Here is a 21,343-nt window from a genome sequence, read left to right as displayed (position 1 = left end):
GCTCTTTGAACATTAGATTGGAAAGAATATGCCCTAAACATTTTGCTTAATTAAATCCTAAAGAGGTGGTACAAACTTTTCATGATTAATTGAAACATGCCGGTTTGGACTGATGCATATTTATATGATATTATCATATGAAGAATTTATCATGTTATATAAACTATTCACTATGGGAATGTGATTTAAAGCTGTAAGTATTTTGCATTTGTTGCTGCATTGTTCATTATGAAAAATACACAGGCTAATAATGGCTATAAAGGAAAAATCTGTTACAAGAATTTTTGGGGGGCTAATCTTGTCTCTAATGACCCAGATTTTAGCCTAGATATAAGAGATCAGGTTTTCCTAGTTTGAAGAAATATTTTTAAAATTAAAAAATTTTAAAGCAGATAAGGTTCAAAAGACTAAAGGGCTGGGGCGTTCTCTTTTGCCAATGTAAAGCATGCACACAATTCCTGGGTTTCAGATTTTTAGAAAAAGATGTGATTGTTAAAATAAACCAATTCTTTTGGCTTTAATGTTTCCCAGGTGATGCTACTGGTTAAAGAACCCACCTGCCAATGCAGGAGACTCAGGAGACCTGGGTTCAATCCCTGGGTCGGGAAGATTCCCTAGAGGAGGGCATGGCAACCCACTCCAGTATTCTTGCCTAGAGAATCCCATGGTCAGAGGTGTCTGGTGGGCTACAATCCACAGAGTCACAAAGAGTCAAACATGACTGAAGCGACTTAGCATGCACACATACATTTTGGCTTTAAGCACTTAAGAAAAGCTCATTTTCTAGGGGTAAGGACATGCTGTTTAAGATGGGGTACCATCTCATGTCTGGTGGCAGAATTTTCAGCTAAGTTTTAGCTGACAATTTTAATAACCAAAGTTCTTTCTTATTTCTTAAATATATTAATAAAAATGACTTTTATTAAGACTAGAACATCTGAGATATCTGAAAATGTTTTCTTGAACTTTTGGAATAATCCCTTTATCTGACTCTTCTTTGGAGCATTAGCTGTTGATAACAGTTTGGTGACAGAACAGGAGATATCTGATGGCAGTTTTCCAAAGAGTTTGCCTTTATGAAACACAATTTTATGAAAAACGGAAGAGAATACTGAATTATTTAACAAGACAGATGCTAAGTACCATTCTAAGAGTTTTCCAACTGCCAGATACAAAAGTGCACAATTTCTTTTGTCTCATTTTCTCTATCGTTACTTTGTAGTACAAATTATTTATAAAAATAATTTGCTTTAAAATTATACTTTTTATTTGTTAGCTCTATTGTAAAAAACTATCCTTGCCTCTCCTTTAAAAAAGACAAGTAGGACTGTGTGGTGATGATGGAGTAAATATGAGACAGACCTGTGAGTGGCCTTTTTGCCTTGGGCATCATTCCTTCAGGTCAGGCCAGGATTCAGGCCAGCTGCCCAGCCTTCTTATAGCTTTGCTCTTTACCCTCTGTCATCTTGCTTTTAGCCTATGATAGTTAAAGATCTAGGACTAAAACACTTACTTCCCCCACATCCCTCCAAATCAGACTATTTAAAGGAAGAAACCGCAAGGGGAAACCTAATGCATGTTCTAAAGTGGCTCCCGAGGAAGTGGGGTCTCCTCATTGAATTTTGAGGCCAAATAATTTCCCCCGTAAAATCTTTTTTCCCTTATTTCACCAGAATCAAGCTTTTTGCCAGTGGATCATTTGTGAGAATTCTGCTGTATCATCTTTTTTTCAGGAATTTAAGATTTTAAAGTAGCTAACTGGAAAAATAGAAACTATTAGTGCTAGTTAGTTTAGTAATGATAGATGATTATTTTCTACATATACTCTTTCTAATCTAATTTTAAAACACCATACTCTAAGGTAAATTATAGAGTCTTGTTAATTTTTCATACCATGTAAAACATCTGTAGACAGGTGCCATATTAGTAATCATACAAAATATAAATAAAGCTTTCTTTGAATAGAATACATTATTAAATAGTCATTGCATGACATTTGAATTCATGTTATGACTCCATTTAAAGGAAGTTATTTTATCAAAAATGTTTGATTAACATCAGAGGTTCTTTTTTTATAGTGTCTCATTTGATAATTAACAATCAATTACAACATGTAATTTGTGAAATAAAAATGATCATTAAAATGCCAATACTTATTCCATTAAGGTAAACAAAATGCTATCCAGAGTTCTGAGTGATGACACTTGGCAGGGGGTGGGGGGGGGAAGCCATATCACTGCACTACAAATTAGTTTGCTTCTAATTTTGCAGGCTGATGACCATACTGCCTCAAACCAAATCTTTTCCACTGGAAATGGAATGATTGCATGACAGGCTCTATGAACCATGAATATGTCAACAACTCATGAACCAGGCCTTGCTTAGCAATTAGTCTTTGGGGGATTTTATTCGGAAATCAGACAACACTATACCAAAGCTTGTTGGGGATTTTATGATTGCCACCCATGTCTGGAGCATGAGTTTGGTTAGTACAAAAAAAATCCATAAAGGAGGAAGACGTATGGCTAATAGTGGCAATCAGTCATACACACACACACACACGGTCAATTGGGATGACCATGGAAACGTAAGATACAGTGAGAACCCCCTAGGAGGTAGCAAGGAAATATTCCTTAGATTTCCACTAAGAAATCGTCTCCTATTTTCTGTGTAAATACCCCAGTGTTTCCCTGACTCCAGTCATTTGAGTATCACCATCACATTTTGTTACAGCATCTTATCACCTGCACTATGATTTACTCAAAATATATTTTATTAAGTGACTCACTTTAAAAGCCTTTGTTTGTCTTAAGCAATAATATTTGTGATATTCTGAGCTTGTTGTGCCAGTTAAATTTGTTTTTTTTCTCTTACAAAGGACAAGAAATACAGTAGTTAAAATATTGAAAATATCTGTCTACCACCTAACATTAATCTAAGTGTTCCCACGACATGGGTAGCAGGTTCTACAGAAGCTACTAGGACCACCAGTGGCTGAGAATGATCTGGGCAGCTGAGTGACCTCAGGCCTCATGGCTGACACCCCCCATTACCAATCCTCCATCCAAGGACCATGAACCACATCACCTGGAGGGGAATTTGAATCAGTCCTGCGCCTCCCCAAGGATAGCCGTGAGGGAAGGCTGTCTCATAGCAGACTGCTGAGTGAGCTGGGATACTGCCTTCCTTCCGGAGAACCTGGCCACTCACACCTTTCCTTTCTTTGACTGACCCTATATCACCTGGAAATCGTTATATTGCAAGAGTCAACAACACCCCCTTTCACGTAACAGTAATTGGGAACACAGCAAGATTGAGCCTGGCTCCTGACTGTCCCAATTCACATGGGGACATCACTTTTGTAGGTTAGCACTGGGCAACCCACTCAATATGGATCTTGTAGGCTGTCAGCAGTACCCTTGAAGAAAGGAGTCACTTTCCAAGCTTCATTAGTACAGAGCCTGGTTTAACTAGGCAGAATAAGCATTTGTACCAGGACAAGAAGCCCTGGGAACCCTCGTGGCTCTGCAGTCATGCTTTGGTTTTTAAATAAATGATGTCTTTTGGAAACATAGGAGCCAACCAAAAAAAGAAAGAAAAACGAGAGAGAGAAAAGCAGTAAGTCTTTCCACCAAGAGCTGCCTATTTTCCTAGGTCAGAAAGTGGTGAGGTACTGAAATTAAGATCAGACCTCAAGTAATTCTCTGAGGTTCAGGGTGTGTCTAAGTTTGAAGGGATGTTTGCTTCTGATATGAACATTTTTCTTATACTTTTATTATAGAAGATGATGTGTCAAATGTACAAATAATGTGTGCCTGGTGCCAGAAAGTGGGAATCAAGCGCTATTCCCTGAGTATGGGAAGTGAGGTGAAAAGCTTCTGCAGCGAGAAGTGCTTTGCCGCCTGCCGACGAGCCTACTTCAAGAGAAATAAGGTAAGAGCACCGTAGAGAGAGGCGGCCCATGCAGGCCTCACCGCCCCGTGCGCATGCGCCTCTTAGCTTCTAGCTGAATTCACTGCGCACCCCGTACTTTGATTCTTTCTGTTTTGTCTGTTCTCTTTCTCTGTCATACTTAACCTTCTGGATTAAAGAGCCCCCTTCTAATGTGTAACCTGTCCTTCAATTTCTCTTGTCTTGGTGTTTGAATTCTGAGAGGGTGAATGAATCTGATGAAGACGCAGTGGTACCCTAAGTGACAGTCTCTCTGGCGGTAGAGTACTAGACGAGGGTCTGTGAAAGAGAAGTGGTAGGAATTTCCTGTCGAGGCTGAAAAACTAGCCACAGAAGCGTGGCCAGAAAGCTTTTAGTCCGCTCAGCTTTATACTTGTTTGCAAGGTGAATGTTGCTCTGGCTCTTTCCAAAATCCGACCCACAAATTCTAATCAGGAAAAAGTCAAGTTTTTCTTGACACCTTACATTAAAATTGATTGATATTGAGAGAAGATGAAATAATGAATATAGGAACCAACCTAGCTCACACAGCGAAGTGTTTGTGAGAAGCATGGTGGGTGAACACAGGAACAGCCATGGTTATGGTTTCTTTTTTTGTTTTGCCTTAAGACATCTCAGATCTGAAAGTGTCCTTTTAGAATAGCGTTAGCCACCATTGATGGGAAGTGGAATGCATGATGTTTTTACAATCAACATACACACTCAGTTAATTTCCTGATCTTTTAAGAACCGCTATTGCATTCTGCCACTAATAATTGAAGTCAATTGCTAGTTCTTGATTTTCCATTGATCTGCAAATCTTCCTTAATTCATAAAATCGTCCACATTTTGCTAAGCATTTCCATTAAACAATGTCAAAATCTGTCCTTCTTTGAAGCAAACAGTTACTGTTTTTTTAAGTCTGATATTTGCAATCCTGAAATGCTAATTTGGGGCTCACTGCATTGCAAGAAGCACTGTTGCAGCAAATTATCTCCTTCAAATTTGGGTCACATCATTCGGCCAAAAAGCATAATGCCAAAAGAATTAGGCTGCAGAATTCAGCGAGGTGGAATTTTAGTAGCAGTCTCTAAGAATTAGTCTCATAATCTTCACTGGAACAGGGAGACAAGTAAGGAAATTGGAATTCTTTTGGGACAGTCAACAGTTCACTTTCCCCTGGGAGGGGCCTCACGGGAGGGGCTGGTGAGGCTTTAGAGGAGGGTGGTTGGAACAACGCATGGGAGACACGTTTTGTTTTAATATTTGGGGATTAAAATGATCTCTGAGACCCTGAGGCTCCCGTTTTGAATGCTGAGCACTGGGGTAACAATCACAAGAGTGGGCCCAGAGCTTTCATCTTCAAAGCCGTACTTACCACAACAAAATACTTTGCATTCCATCCCAGAAGATGGCTATAGAACAGGGGTTTTGTCTTTCTATTATTCCAAAGGGTTATGGGTCTGAATCTTGATGGACTGCCTGTAGTGAATAAAATCAGGCAAGATAAATTTGTCACAATCCTGGTAATACATGTTGCACTTTGCACAGTGATCCAACTTTTTAAGCCTTTGATAAAAGGTATCTGATTCAATATGAAAAAAAAGTCCATATAATACATATCATATATATAAGATATACATATTTATAATTATAAAGTTTAAGGTCAAACTGAATTTAAAATTCCATAGCATACAGTTTTGAAAAATGGATAACTGGGAGCCAAGATAAGAGTATTTGGAATACTTAGTAGGTAAAATCAGCAAAGGGAGAAAGACCATTACTCTTCACTTCCTGCAAGTAGTTATTGGGGTAGTTCTTTGAATATCCTGTAAAACCTGGGAGCGGCAGTGACTTGACGTTTAGCCAGTGACTTTGAGGGCTGACCCCCCCCCCAGCCCATTAGTGTACATACAATACCTGTCATTTCTGCAATCTTCATGCTTATTTATGTATTCCAAACCTCTGCCCCACTAGACGGTGTCGTTTTTCAGATAGAGAAATAAACTGGTCACATCGCTTGCTAGATTCTTTTTTTTTTTTAATTTCAAGAGTGTTATCTCTGCAACAATATCCTATTGTATTACAATAAACATGTACAGCTGCTGCATTTCTGTTAACTGATAGGATTTTGTGGTCATTTCATTTAGGGCTTGGGTTTCCTAATGGATTGTATTAGATACCAGTCTCCATCCTGCCATTTCTAAGAACTGCTGTACTAAGCCCCAGGGTGTTCCTCACTGAAGACAATAGCAAATAGCTACTTCTGTTCTTGTATCATTTAACAAAGTCTTTAGTCCTCATTATTAAGATTGTGGACTGCTTAATCTTAGAGGGCAGAATTCCTCCCATTCCTACATAAAAGATTTTCTGGCTAAATTCTACACTTTTAAATACTGAGAAGTGGATGGAAAACAGAGTGAATAATGTGTATGCAGAACAGAATTTTGCCTTAGGTATAATGTAGAATCTAAAAAAACATGTAAAATTAACTATGTTGTAAATTGTGCTTTATAATGACAGCCCACTTCTTGGTAGATAGCATGCTGGGATCTAAAAATGGTCTCTAAGTTGAACCCAAATTGCATGCATAACTTTACAAAGAAAAATCCTGGTAGAAAAGGTAGCTAATTAGGAGCAGTATTCAGCTGACCTCTGTTTTGTGTCTGAGCAACACCTGCATTTGTGAATGTAAATTGGACAGCTGTGCCTGTGCTTCCCCTGCCATCCTCTTCACAAATGCTTGGGTATAAAGGCAGGAACTGATTTTCTGCTAAAAAACAAGGACAAAAATAGCCCAACTCTCAGAATGAAGGCCCGCTGAAAATTGGCTCTTTAAATTTCATTTGCTTCTCAAACCTCCTTTCTGCTGGGGTCTCTGTGTTTGTTTGATGGAATAGGTTAAGAATGACACATCCCTCTCTTCCAAACCCTGGTGCTGTGAAGTAAGAGGGGATGGAAGGAAGCCAAGTTAACCCTTTGTGGCATGTAGGTTATAATTTTAAACCAACTTAAAATTCAATTTGAAGAGTAATTTGGATTGCTGTAAGTATGTAGGCTTTCTTCGGAATGCTTCTGCTAGAACTGTGAGTCACAGCTGTATTCATTTAAGGAGCCCAACTACCAGCTTACACATTTCAGGATGTTGGCTCTAGGAAGTGTATGGTGTTGATTCATAATCATATTTCATAGAATCCTTATCCCCAACAGGCTCGACTGCTGACTCCAAAATGTTTGAAACAATGGGTAAGACAAATACTTTTGTAGTCTGTGGGCATCAGCCGAACAATGGGATGTCAATCTCATTACTTGATGCACTGCAGACTTTTCAGGGAACTAATAGCTCATTCTTTTCCCAGCCCCTTCTTGAGGCCACAAGTAGAGAAGAACTTGAGAACATTTCTAGCCTAGTGTTTTCCCTAGGAGTTGGAAAGTCGTATACTCCTTAGTGGTTTTGTAAGAGATGCTGAAGTGTTTAGTCCAACTAATACCAGTTTTACTTTGCACAATAACAGACACTTAAAAATATTCTTTCCTAAGGGAGTGATGCCTTGTAACCATTATCCCACTTAAAACAAGAGTAACAAACAAGACCACAAATAGTAGTCTTTTCCAAATATCCTGTGTTTGATCTTTTTCCTTCTGCATGGGAAATATCCTGTTGTCTAAACTGATGTCTACAAATCAAGCAAGAAATCAAAATTCAAGACAAAAGGCTAACACAGGCAACGTAAGGAGGTTTTCTTTCCTTGTTCAGATACCAAATTTATAGGGGTCTCACTGATACTTTAGTAATAGACACAAATTCCTAATAGCACCGAAGTTTTGCTTTTTGTTCTAATTGTTCTGTAATTTGAGATAAGAATAGATGGAAATACGTCTTCAGTATCACAACATTGCTGTTCTTCCACAGACTATAGTGGGAAATATCTATGTAGATAAGAGATAAAGATGAATTAAAAATAAAAAGGTTATATAGACAGAAACAACATTTGCAGATGATATCAATAAGATCTTCATAACAATCATGGTAATAATAACAAATATTCAGTGAGGAGAATATTGTATAATAAGCATTTCCTTTACTTTCAAGCTATATTGCTGGATACACAGCATGTATCATCATAGTATTTGGAGTTACATTTTGTTTAGACTATTGGGCTGTTTATTAAACTTGAATATATCCTGGGGAAGATTCTCAGTTTCAGACCTCACTATAGAACCTAGTAGTGCAGAAGAAATGTGTAACAATTGCCTTGTTAATCTAGTGATTAACCTGTCTACTTTTTTTCATTTAAACACCTGCAAGATTTAATTTGCAAAATGGCTATCATTCATGAAGGTTTAGGGAAGGACATTAAATTACCTGTAATTAATGTCCCAGTTGCCTGAAGCTTAGGCCACGGACTTGCTTTTGCCAGTTGTTTGCAAATATTCTTCATTGACAGAATTCTTAGGGAGCACCAGATTTCTTCCTGTAGATTCACCGTGTTTTTATGGGGTGCCATTTTTTTTGGTGCCAATGTTTTTATGGGGTTGAGACTCTATGACTATATAGCTGCACTCTGGCCTGAAGAATGTCTGCTTTGGTTCTGCATTGTCTTCGAACTGTGCTGCGAGCCTGCCCACTGCCTGCCTATAGAGTGGCCGCTGCCTCCCAGGACTTTAACCCACAGGCTCCGAGGCTGAGTTAGTTCCTTTTCAGTTACAGCAAACAAAGGTGTCCTCAGGAAGCTTTGGGGGAAAGAATAACAAACCCACCTGTTTTCTTGTTCTCTAGTATTTTGAAATATGGGATGGAATATTGATGAAATTCTGCAAATAAGAACCCGTGAAAAAAACACCAGCAGAGGAGAGGAACTGTGTTAGTCCTTTGAAACACATTCAGGGTAGGGGTAGAGCAAAAGAATTCTGGCCAGAGAAATAAGAAGCAAATCAGGTTAAAGTGATGCCTGGACCCTTGAGGAGGGACAGAAAGAGTCTGAGGGCAGAGCTTCTGTAGGCCAGGTAGGATCCAGTGCCCTAGGAAGCCATCAATCAGAAGCTTGGGGGAGAGGCATGCGATCTTGAGTTTATCAGAACACTTGAACACTACTTGAGAGACACTGAACTCAAGGGACCCCCAGAACACAAAGAGAATGGGGCAAGCAAAAGAAAAAGGGATCACAACCATGTACTGAAAGAAAGGAATAGCAACCATGTCCCATAGTTTTGAATGGGCTACATGTTGGGATATTGTGGGGAAACAGAAATAATTTTAAACTATTACCCAGAATAGATGTCAGCTTCTGAATAATATTAGATATTTTAGATTAAATATGAAAAGATGATTAAAACTCCAAAATAGCTTCAAGCACCAATACTCTATTCAATGTTTCTTTTCAATGAGCAGAAGGAAGAGGGGCTACTTTCCATAGATTCAAATCCCGTCACCCAGAGACTGATACACAGGGTTACTGACATAGATGCTTGAATGTTAATTTTCAGACAGTCTCTGGCCATCCTTCTGGTGATAGCTAATGCTTTACACTTAAATCAAGTTTTTCTCATCTGAACTGCCGGTAATTATCCAATCCATCTCAAAGGCACACTCCCTTTTCACATTAACCACAGTGTCAGATTGCATCAGCTGCACTGTGCTCCGGTGGCTGCGGCTGCACAGTGATGAATGTTTGTGCTGAGTTCCTCGTCCGGTGTCTGTTTGGTTAGTGGGCAGTTCAGGGAAACAAATGATTAGGAAGGGTTTAGTTATTTGGGACCTGCGTTCTCCTTATTGATCCAGTCACTCACATCGTCAACTTTCTCACCTTGCTGCTAACAGTGTTTAGGTGTATCTGAAGAATGAGCTTTTGAAGAAATGGCTCATTTTCTTGTCCTTCTCCAGTCATCAGCTCCATGAAGCTCAGAGTTAGTCTTTGTGCTGATTTTAAAAGGAAGGTGTCATGCAACTGTACTAGTAACGACTAGGAGGGGGAGAAGTTTCTAAGAGTGCTTAGTGCACTGTCTGGAGAAACCAAGAGAGATGATTGTGCATTTTCCTAGGATTGTAGTTATGCTCTGTAAATTCAAATGCTTCGTTAAAAACGTTAACTGTCTAAATAAGTGCATGCATAAGACAGGCCAGGTGGCTTGCTTTGAGATATTTTAAGATAGTAGTTTGAGTCCAGAATTTCTCTCATACACTTTTGCAATGTCTGGTCATAAAACCTAGTACGCCCAAGAGGGCCATATGCAGGAGATGCAAACTATAGGCACACCCGTGGTTATTTTTATTTCTCTCCCATCTCAGTACCTCTGGATAGCTTTTGTACACATAAGCAAAAGTATGAACTGGGCAAGCCACGTGCAATTTTTTGTTCCTTGGGCTCTCTGCTCTTTGTTCTTATTCTCACAGATTAGGATAGAGTAAAGAAAATCTTGCAGCAGAGGGCCACTTAATTTCTGCCCCAGCAGCTCAGACTGAGAATGGGAAATTCCCTAGGTTGCTATCCACTCTTAGGGTGGCCATGCACACAGTAAAGTCTAATGTCTCCTGACAGGCTGCCCTTGGAGGTTACAAATGCCAGTCTGTTGTATTCTCTGTAAACACAGGCTGTGGGCCAGAGCAGGGGCCTACTACAAGCTCTGGAAGGCAGATCAATGGTTTAATGAATCCATAAAAGATGCTTGAACTCTGCTGCAATTTACTGAGCACTCTAGTTAAATGAAACTCCTGTAGTCTTTAGCAAAGATGGAGATAATCAATGGCCATAGATAGAAGCCAGCGTCTGATAATCACAACCTCCCGGAATTTGTGTTGTGGTCTCCTGGCTAACAGAGTGTTAGTCAGGTCAAGGCTCTGGAGCTCACCACATCTGTATTGATCTTTTCTGAGTGTTTGAGCTGAATTTGGCCTGGAGATGACATAAGTGTAATAGTGCTACTTCTGTGAGAACTGTTTTTAAAAGCTATGAGATATTATTTAAAATAAATTTTTCTTAAGGCAGAATGATTAAGCTCAAGAATTATATTTATTCTAACACGTGGTGGCTTTGAAAGGCATCCCTGTGATGAAAAGTAAATAGGTGAATAAAATTCATTCTTGATTAAGTCCTCAAAATGTCAAATTGCACAGTGTTAAGAGCCCTGATTAATCCTTCTAAGGTAAAATATTCCTCATTAGTTTGCTATGGTTAAGGGTTAACCTCTTCTATTATAAATTCAGATAGTAATGTATTTAATGTATTTCCTGCTTAACTCATCTTCTAATAGAAGAAAATATAGTTAGTAGATGTGCGTTTTTTTTCAAATGTGCTCTGGAAACATACTGATCTGTGAGAGAGTTTTGGATGCATGTAGGAGAATTCTTTCTTAAATATGCTGAAAGGTATTTGAAAGTATTTAATCACTTTTGATTGTGAGAAAACAACTTTGGAATGATTATTTTTCTCCCACAGAGATAGTAGATTTTATGACAAATGAAAGATTTTGCATCCAATTTTTGTCACAAAAACTTAAACTGAGTTTAAGAGAGTCTGCTCTCTTAATGCAGGCTCCTACCCCAATAAGTATATTTGGGGGGTTCAATGGGTAATAGGAATTTTGAGGTATAAAGACTGCTAGTCTTCTTCACAGGCGAATATCACAAGATAAATTGGTGATTTCTATATGGATCCAATAAATAATATGTTATCTTGTATTCTGTTTTGATAGAAAGGTTGCATATTATTTATAATGTGGCAAGCAGTTCTGTGACTGCACATCCAATGCTTTGCTATAAGAGCCTTTGAAGGCCCTGATACTTCCTGTGATCATCTGTGGGATTGCCTGTTTCATAAGTGGGAGCAATTTAAGTTGTTGGTGTCAAATGCTTTAGAGATACAGAGATCCAGGAGCCGGTGAAATAAAGCTGGGCAAAAGGTAAAAACAAGGGGGATTTGTCCAACCAGAGGCAAGTGCCTCTCTGCTGCTCTTTTGTTTGTTTTTGGCCAAGCTTAAGGAAAAAAACCTTGTTACTTATTCATCCATTCATTTTTAGAAGGTAAAATGAAAAGTATATTGAGCTCCTATAATGTACTGGGTACTATTTTAGGCTTAGTGGCTACATCATTGAACAAGAGAAAAATCCCTGCCTTAAAGGGACTTATAGTCCATTCTTGAAGGGAGATAGATAATATACAAGTTAAAAATATGTATGTATTGAACACAATTTCAGGTAGTGATATATGCTATGAAGAAAATGTAGGGTGAGGGGATGGATAGTGGTGAGGTGCTATTTTGTACATGATGGTCATAAAAGTTATCTCTGAGGAGGTGAAATGTGGGCAGGGACAAAATGAAGTGATGGAGTAGTCATGTGAAGCGTTTATAGCAGAGGGCTCCAGGGAGGGAGCGAGTGAAAGGCAGCGGTCAGGCAGGAACAGTTTTGGCATTTTTGAGCAATAGCAAGAAGGCCATTGTGTCTGCAGTTGAATGATCAAGGTGGTTAGTGGCCAGATCATGTAGGGTGGAGAGGTAATAGTTTGGATTTTATTCTAAGTATGATGGCAGCTATTGGACGGTATTGAATAGGGTGTGTGACATCTGATTTTTGTTGTTGATTGGATTTCTATATCAAGGAAGTAATAGATTTAAGATCCTGGAGGCAAAGGGGATTTTGAGAGTAAGAAAGGCAACAGCATTCCCATCAAAGTTGGGTGTGTCTGGCAATAGAAAATTTAAAATATCATATTCACTGAATTATTCATTCGTAGTTATGAAACATTTCCCAGTAGCAAAAGTGTGTTGAACCAATTTAGGTTTCTTTTTCATTTGTTCTTTTTTTTGGGGCACACTGTGGGAAGAAATGAATGAAGGATGGAAGTTGTTCGTTAAATGATCTGACACAGCAGTTTTCTTTCTATGCAGTTGACAAGGCTTGCTCCCAACCTAATGGGGAGGTTAAGGCCTCAGGAGGCAAGCTCAAGTGCCATATGGAACTCAAGTCTTGTCCTGGGAGACATATAACATATACAGGCCTTCTCAAGCTCTACCCCTCAAAGAAGCATGATGAAAAGGAGGTGGAAACTTTGAAGGGACCATCTTTGGATCAAATTATTTAAACTTTATTTAAATAAAAATTATTTAAAGTTTATTTTAAGTGTGTTAGTCACTCAGTCGTGTCCAACTCTTTGTGACCCCATGGACTGTAGTCCTCCAGGCTCCTCTGTCCATGGGATTCTCCAGGCAAGAATACTGGAGTGGGTTGCCATTCCCTTCTCCAGGGGATCTTCCCAACCCAGGGATCAAACCTGATCCCTGCATTGCAGAATCTGCATTGCAGGCAGATTCTTTACCATCTGAGCCACCAGGGAAGCCCAATTTATTTTAAGAGTAGACTGAATTTGGTGACTGCATACTTTTAGGGTGTAGGACTTCCCTGGTGGCTCAGACGGTAAAGCATCTGTCTACAATGTGAGAGACCTGAGTTCGATCCCTGGGTTGGGAAGATTCCCTGGAGAAGGAAATGGCAACCCACTCCAGTACTTCTTGCCTTGAAAATCCCATGGATGGAGGAGCTTGGTGCAGGCTACTATCCATGGGGTCGCAAAGAGTTGGGCACGACTGAGCGACTTCACTTCACTTCACTTCAGAATTTTTTAATGCTAGTAGCAGAAGACCCAACTCAAACTGATTTAAGAAATAAAAAGCTTCTTTTATCTGATGGAACTGTAGAGTCCTAAGCTAGAGTATACTTCAGGGTAGGTTGATCCTGCAGTGCAATGGTCTTATCATGGTCTCATTTCTTCCCACGTCTATATTCTTCTGGATAGAGTGTTGACCATATTCCAAGGCAAGCTCCTCAGGGCCATGGAATGGTTAATAACAGCAATCAGGGATAGATGTCTCTTCGTTCACATCCAATAGAAGACAGAATGCGTATGGCCTAGTGTTCTGAGCAAGAATGTTGAAATTCACACTCATTGTCTGTGCTGAAGTCACATGCTTAGGCCTGAATTTGGGACTGTGACCAGAGCAATGGATATTTGAATTAGCTTGAGCCAGTGATGATTTCCTTCTGACAATGGAGTTGGGCTCATTTTCCTCTAAAGCCCAAGGGAAGCTGCATGGGGGAAGGGTAGCTACCAGAATGAAAATCTGGACACTTTTTAAAAAGGGATGAGGTCAGTGTGATGGCTGATGATATGTGCCAGCAAATGTCCATGAGAGAGAAGGAGAAGTGATCTCATGATGTTGAATTCTTTACACAACAACCATGTCATGCCCATCAACTTTTGTCATGTGGAAGGACTCTGAAACCCGTGTGTGGACTGAAAGATAAAAATGTGGTTAACATTCATCAAAGGGCCTTTAGATGCACTACCTCATCTCTCCAGGACCAGCTGCTTTGACAAACCCGATAATTAGAATGTTGGTTTTAGTGCCAGGACCAAAGTGCTGACTCTTTTGATTCTTTTTGGAGTCTATAGAACACGAGATTGCACAAAGCTAAGACAAAGGGACTGTAGTTAGCTGTTAGATATACTCATTTAGGAAGAGGAACAAGGGTGCAGTTAGAACAGCAGATAACCCAGCATGTGGCTTCATCAGTGTAGTGGCCTGGGAGATGTTGGCCATGGCCCATATTGGATGTGGGGAGTCAGATGCCTGGGACTAGATGGTGATGGGATGAGGCTGCTGTTACCCATCAAGAGTTAGCCTGCTTGCCTATACATTTAAACTTCTCTCTCTCTGGCTGAAAACTGAGTCTCCTAAACTGAAGGGAAGGGAGAGTGTCCAAACAAATTGTGATTTAGTCTGAGGCTGAATACAGGTTCAGGTGGGCAAAAGAGCAGAGACCTTGGAGACTTCAGCCTTCACAGTTATTAGTTAATTAATGAATCAATCTAACAAATATTTGTTCAGTAGCTACCATGTGCCAGACACTGTGCTAGTCATTGGAACTACAGTGGCCAATAAATAAATAAATAAAAGACCTAGTTACTGCCCTCATGAAGCTTACAATCCAGTGGGGGACAGAGATTTGTTTAAATAAGAATGCAGTTGTGAAATTACCACTGTGGCAAGAGCTATGACAGTGTGGGCGCAGTGCTGTGAGGGCCTCTCATAGGGAGATTTGACCAGTCGGGAGATCTGGAAGCTTCTCTGAGAAAGTACTGCTTGAATTGAAGTCTGAGAGATCTGAAGGGGTGTTAAGTAGGGGAAACGGGGAAGGAAGAACTCACTGGGCTGAGAACACAGCAGCATGATTTCCAGTCCTGGCCCTAGTTTGCTGCTGCTTTGCTCATTTCAAGTTCTTTGGAAGGAATGGAATTTTACCTACAAGCAAGAGAACAATTGAACAAATAAACATTGCCTAGGACAATAATCTCATTTATCCATTTGTTTGTGTGTTCATTCATCCATTTGTTTATTCATCCCACCAACCTTTAGAAATGCGTGACTTGCCTGCTGGCCTCTGCCTTCTTTGATCCTTCACTCAACCTCATAACTATAGAGTTCGCCCATTCATGGTACTAATTCATTTCAGGGAGTATATTGACAGTGCGTAACTCCTGTGGGTAGAGGCAATTTGTAAATAAATAATAATCAAAATAAGGATAAGACTAAGAACCCAAGTGTGTTTAGTTATCAACTATATCAGAAAAGCAGCAATGACAACAGAAAAGATTGGGTAAAAATGTGCTGATTTGAAAGAGAGCAATAGTGTTATTATTGTCTGATAGATATGGTTGGAAATAAACCTAACCCCTTTCCACCCCCTACCCATGACACTTAGTGTGGAAAGAGGTATGGTTTTGTTATAGAAAGAAACCGTAGAGCTATGTTGGGCTTCCCTGGTGGCTCAGATGGTAAAGAGTCCACCTGCAATGCAGGAGACCTGGGTTCGATCCCTGGGTTGGGAAGATTCCCCTGGAGGAGGGCACAGCAACCCACTCCAATCTTCCTGCCTGGAGAGTCCCCATGGACAGAGGTGCCTGGCAGGCTACAGTCCATGGGGTCGCAGAGAGTCGAACATGACTGAGTGACTAAGCACAGCACATAGAGCTATATTAACATTAATGTTGAGGGCAGACAGGAAGTTTGGGTGATGATATATTCCAACAAAGAGGAATGCTTATTGACACGCAGCTCCCCAGACTACACAAGTTGTTAAAGTGGAAACAGAGCAGCTCCTCTGCTGGCATGCCAACACAGGGCGATTCTCAGGGCACAGTGGTGTGGTGAGAAGTGAGGAATCCCCGCCCTTTCTCTGGATTCTTTGTTTCAGCCTCTTGTTTCATTTAGTGGCTAGGATCAGGATGACAAAGCCATAGACATGTGGTAATAATAAAAAGGAGGTAGGTGAATCAGATTTAATGTTCCTGGGTCTTACTGGGTGATGTGGACATGGCTATTCTAAATCAAGGGGTCTCCACCAGTCTTCAGGATGCCAGGCAGAGAAGGGGACCCTTATCAAGCTCCGTCATGCCTGCACCTGCCTCAGGAGACTGTGAATGGAAACCCAGTACAGTTCAGCTGGAGTCAGTGGCCCCCTTTCAGTTCCAGTAACTTCTGAAAACTACATATAGTGACAGCCGTCTCCAAAAGAGGCTGATTTTAAAACTGTGATGAAAATGGCTAACAGCAGGCTGAAGGTTAAAGTAAAAAACTTAAAAACCATAAAATCTGCCTGGAGGCTATTTAAGCAAACTGTTTTCGAGGCACAGATGGTTCATATACCTCTGAGCCAAAAACAAAAAAGTAAAAAAGGGACAGTAAAGCTGGCGTGATTAAGCAGACAAGTATGAAAGTTTTATTAGTACTAAAAAGGCATCCTTTAGAAAAGTGAAAAATCTGTCTCAGGAAACTCAGAAGACATGTTAAAGACCAGTGAGAAATGGAGAGGGCAAATGGATGACATTTCAAAAAGCAACCAAAGATGGCAAAAACATGTAACGTGTGTAAGTACCTAGGGTATCAGAAGCTGTGCTCCTAGGACATCAGAAAGCAGTGTGAGAGAAAGATGTAGTGTGTGGAGAGTTGGGTGTGGCCTCCCTGTCCTGCAGAGCAATTTTTATAGGGAATTCGATGCACCTTAAATGGTGAGTTGAATCTCCAAGAAAAATCAGCTGAGGCAAATTTGAGAAGCTTACGTGCAGTAAATCAGAAGGTCCAAAGCTCATGAAGGAAATAAATTACGATGTTGCTATTAAAAATTGTAAGCATACCTGAGAAGTGGGAACTCACTGCGTGGGAGGGCCTCCAGCCTCTCTGGGGACCCCAGAGTGCTTAAGGGTGCAGTCGTGCAGTGCGTTCCTTGCACGTGCAGTGCAGGGGCGTACACACGCATACACAGAAAGTCCCCAGACTTTAGGTTGCTGATCTTCTGTTATAATTTTGAGAGAAGTCAGATTCTGAAGAATCACAGAACAATACAGAGTTTATAGGGTTACCGTTTGAGAAACCTCCCCAGAGGAAAGAATATAGTACTTGTGTTTCGGGTTAACATTCAATATAAACCTAACTAAAAAGGACCAAGTGGCTTCCCTGCTGGCTCAGATGGTAAAGAATCCGCCTTCAATCTGGGAGTCCCTGGTTCGATCCCTGGGTGGGGAAGATGCCCTGGAGAAGGCAACGGCTACCCACTCCAGTATTCTTGCCTGGAGAATACCATGCCCAGAGGAACCTGGCTGGCTACAGCCCATGGGGTCACAAAGAGTCGGACACCACTAGTGATAACACACACACACACACACACACGACCAAATATAGCCTTGCAAAATGTCAGGTAAGTTTGGATTTTCAAAAATCTAAGTAGTTCACTTAGAGTTTGGCTGACTCCCTCTGAAGGGACCCTTGAGGAAAATAAATAACCAAAGGCAAGGAATAAAGCCTAGTCTTGGATTAAGAACCTAGGTAGGGAGTGGATGATATTCCTCAGAGTACAGTTAAATTAATAGCATTCCATCTCAGGGGTTTATATTAGGAGTAGTGTCACTTAATATACTGATTGCTTGTTTGGGAGTAGATGTCTAGGAAGGAGGAGAAGTTTGTTACTTTTCTCTAAGTTGCATTCATTTGAAACACCACAGAGGAATATCTGCAAAATATCTCTATCCCCCTTGCCCCCTCCCCCTGCTAACCTCTGCTCTACAAACATATAATAAAGTAACCTGACACCAGATGCAATTCCATTCACTGAGCTGTCGGCTAGCATGATGATGGTGGTGGTTTAATTGCTAAGTTGTGTCTGACTCTTGTGACCCCATGGGCTGTAGCCCACCAGGCTCCTCTATCCATGGGATTTCCCAGGCAAGAATACTGGAGTGGGTTGCCATTCCCTTCTCTAGGGGACCTTCCGCAGTCAGAGATTGAACCTGCATCGCCTGCATTGCAGGCGGATTCTTTACCTCTGAGTCACCGGGGAAGCCTGTGAGCTAGCATAAGAGAATGAAAAGTTTCAGTTTCCATACTACTTGATATGGCCTATCTCTCAGCATCTTCAGAGAGGGGAACTTGGTCATGTGTGAAGGGAGCTCAGTTGTGCTCCTTACCTAGACTAAAAACAAAACAAAACGATCTTTGGCTGCATTAAAGACAGGTTTCTAAAGTGCACAAAAATACATGAGACCGTATGCTGATAATCAAGTTTTGTCCCATCTTCACAGGAAATGTGAAGTTCATTCTTCTTTAGCCTGAGTTTAATAAAAGGCTAATGCTGAACTTTAAAAGAGTTGACATAGAGGATTAAATATATTTTCATTAGACTCTAGGCTATGCAAATATGGGACACAAGAGCCTGAAAAGATATTCTGTTGAGGACAAAAGAACCAATAATAAAACCAAAGAATTGGTACAGATAAATGTAATGATAGTATACTGTGCCTCTTAACACTCACAGGTAACCTTTGCAGTTGGTCACCGTGGAGAAAGACTGGGTCAGACTTCGTGGCAGATGGTTTAATACATAGTGCATATATTAACCCACCGAGGCAGCCCTGGAAATGCAAGCAGGTTGTTAATGATCGTGTATAGCAGTCGTGAGCTGCTTCTGCTCTTGCAGTAAGGTATTCAGATGTCATGCTTCAGGGTTCAAGTTGATGAGTTTCTGGGTTGGGAAAACATTTTCCCCTTTGTGTTGCAGTGCACAGCTGATGAGGCATGCTTCAGGGAAGGGGTGATTTAGACTATGTCAGCTGGATGGAAGGGAGACAAGGTGGACTCATATCCCAGGCCCATGATTTAGTTTGACTTCTTACTTCTGGTTAAAATGGTACCAGCGAGAGTACACAGAGTGTGAGGAATTCGTGAAGCAAATGTGAAGGCAGTGGACATCACTGCTATAAATCTAGTAAAACTTAGAATCTGATTAGCAAGTCAATACTGATTTAAAAAAAAAAAAAAAGAATTCCCAATCCTATAGCCTGTTAGCACCATAGAGAACATGTACCAATGATGTAATTTTCATTTTCCTATATCCTTAATTGTTTAATAGGTAAAAAAAAAAAAAAAAAAAAAGTACTGGCTTCCCAAATTCCAGAGCATTAAAGTTGACTTAAAGAGTGGTAAGGAATCCGCCTGCCGACGCAGAAGATGCAAGAGACACAGGTTCAATCCCTGGGTCGGGAAGATTCCACCAAGTAGGAAATGGCACCCCACTTCGGTATCCTAGCCTGGAAAATTCCATGGGCAGAGGAGCCTGGTGGGCTACAGTCCTTGGGGCTGCAAAGAGTCGGACACCACTGAGCAACTGAGCACACAAAAGTGAATTAAAAACAGATAAACGCCAGAGAATTAATTATGAAGAGGCGTACTCCCAAGGCCAGGGATGGAGCTCATAGAAATTATTTGTATTTATTGAAGCTTAAATCAAGACAGCCAGAATTAAATAGAAATTCGGGAAGAATTGGGTGAAAAGTTTAGAGGCCTTATCGTGTTTCATTTAGGGCATTGTTTTGTATTAAATGTGATGAGAGAAGAAAATTAAAGTGCACCAAAGTCAACAGAGGCGATACTAACATTTCCATTCCCTGCATGCAGAAGTTGCCTCCTCATTCAAGCCGTTTTGCTCACTTCCTCTGCATTTCTAATGCAGCCATTTATTACTTACCAAATATCAGTGAAATTTAATTCTTTGTAACTATGAAATTCAACTCTAGATGAGGAGACGTTTGACTCGCCAGCACCTGAATACTTGGTCTGGGGCTGACAATGGTGTTGTGGATCTCAATTTCTTTCTCCCAGTGTATGCAGGGAGATAGGAGGATATATTAAAACCTATATCAAAGTGATTATTACAGTTTTCCTCCATCACCTGTGCTCTCCAGAGACATCCAGGGCCTGGAAGTCACCAATCATGTTGCTTTAAACCAGCTGTGCAGGGTGTGAGAGGTAGGGACGTGGGCCTCACTCATTCCTGCATAGCCCCGCACTCGTGGGGCTCCTCCCTCCCACACCTGGAAGGCACAGCTTCCTCTCACCAGGGACAGGAAGAAGCTGATTGCTTCCTTCTTGGTTGTGGGTCCTGAAATAACTCCCTCTGTCACTCAGCCCCTCCCCAGGGGCTGCTGCTAGCAAGACTAGGAGCAGGGGGACCCAGTGCTCTTGGCTCGGGCCAGAATACTGGCCTCGGTTGGGGAAGTGAAAGGCTGGAGAGAAGCACAGGGGTTTGGGTACAGATCATGTCTGTGGGGCCAGTGAATGAACCAGCAGCTCAGTTAGGTTCTCCAAGGCTGGACCTGTCTCAGGGCTGGGTGCCATGGAACACAGAAATCTGAGCCGTGGTTTCTGCTCAGAAGAATGTCTGCTTGAGTGTGTGTTTGCCTGTGCTTGCGTGGAAATTGACCTCATGCAGCACTTCTTTTCCTTTACCCACTTATGCTTCATCCACAGCACACTGGGCAGTGCTGTGTAGCTGGGGAGACAAAGGTAAATAAGGAGAGGTCTCTGCCTCCAAGGCTCTCATTGTTGAACAGGGGAGACTGACATGTAAACAAATAATATGGTACAAGGCGGGCTGAACAGATGTGGGTAAGAAGAACTGGGGCCCAGATGGGGCCTCCTCCAGCCCAGGGGCCAGCACGAATGAACACATGTGAGGATGGAGACCAAAGTGTAAATTCAAGAAATGGAATGGCCAGGAACAAAGCTAAGGATGGTGAGGCAGGAAAAAAGGCTCTGAGTCAGGAACGAGAGCTCCACATGCCACATGTTAAAACACAATGGTATAACCCTTACTGCCATTCCCACGTTATGTTTTAACATTTTTAAAACGTTACAGACATTATAGGAATACTTAACATCATTCTGTCTCGGTTTTATGGGAAGCTGCTTCTACAGGAGAGAAAGGAAGCAGGGAAGGAGACATCCCACAGGGCTCAGGACAGACATGTAAAGAGTCGCATGGGTATCTGCACACTTCTTGGACTGCTCAGAATGAAAGTGCTGTTAG

The 21,343-nt window shown here is 41.0% G+C and overlaps 1 protein-coding gene across 2 annotated transcripts in view; it reads left to right on the top strand.

Moving 5' to 3' along the window:
- Positions 1-21,343, top strand: part of SOBP (sine oculis binding protein homolog) — a 166,093-nt gene that overhangs the window by 40,112 nt on the left and 104,638 nt on the right. For both annotated transcript variants that reach the window (XM_070796005.1, XM_070796004.1), the window contains exon 4: positions 3,782-3,933. In XM_070796005.1, the coding sequence (XP_070652106.1) occupies positions 3,782-3,933 (152 nt within the window). The remainder of the gene's footprint in view (positions 1-3,781; positions 3,934-21,343) is intronic.

The sequence above is a fragment of the Bos indicus genome, chromosome 9 (genome assembly GCF_029378745.1).
Source record: "Bos indicus isolate NIAB-ARS_2022 breed Sahiwal x Tharparkar chromosome 9, NIAB-ARS_B.indTharparkar_mat_pri_1.0, whole genome shotgun sequence".
In the NCBI taxonomy this organism is placed as follows: domain Eukaryota; kingdom Metazoa; phylum Chordata; class Mammalia; order Artiodactyla; family Bovidae; genus Bos; species Bos indicus.
Note: the sequence above shows the minus strand (reverse complement) of the source record. Positions and strands in the feature narration are given on the sequence as shown.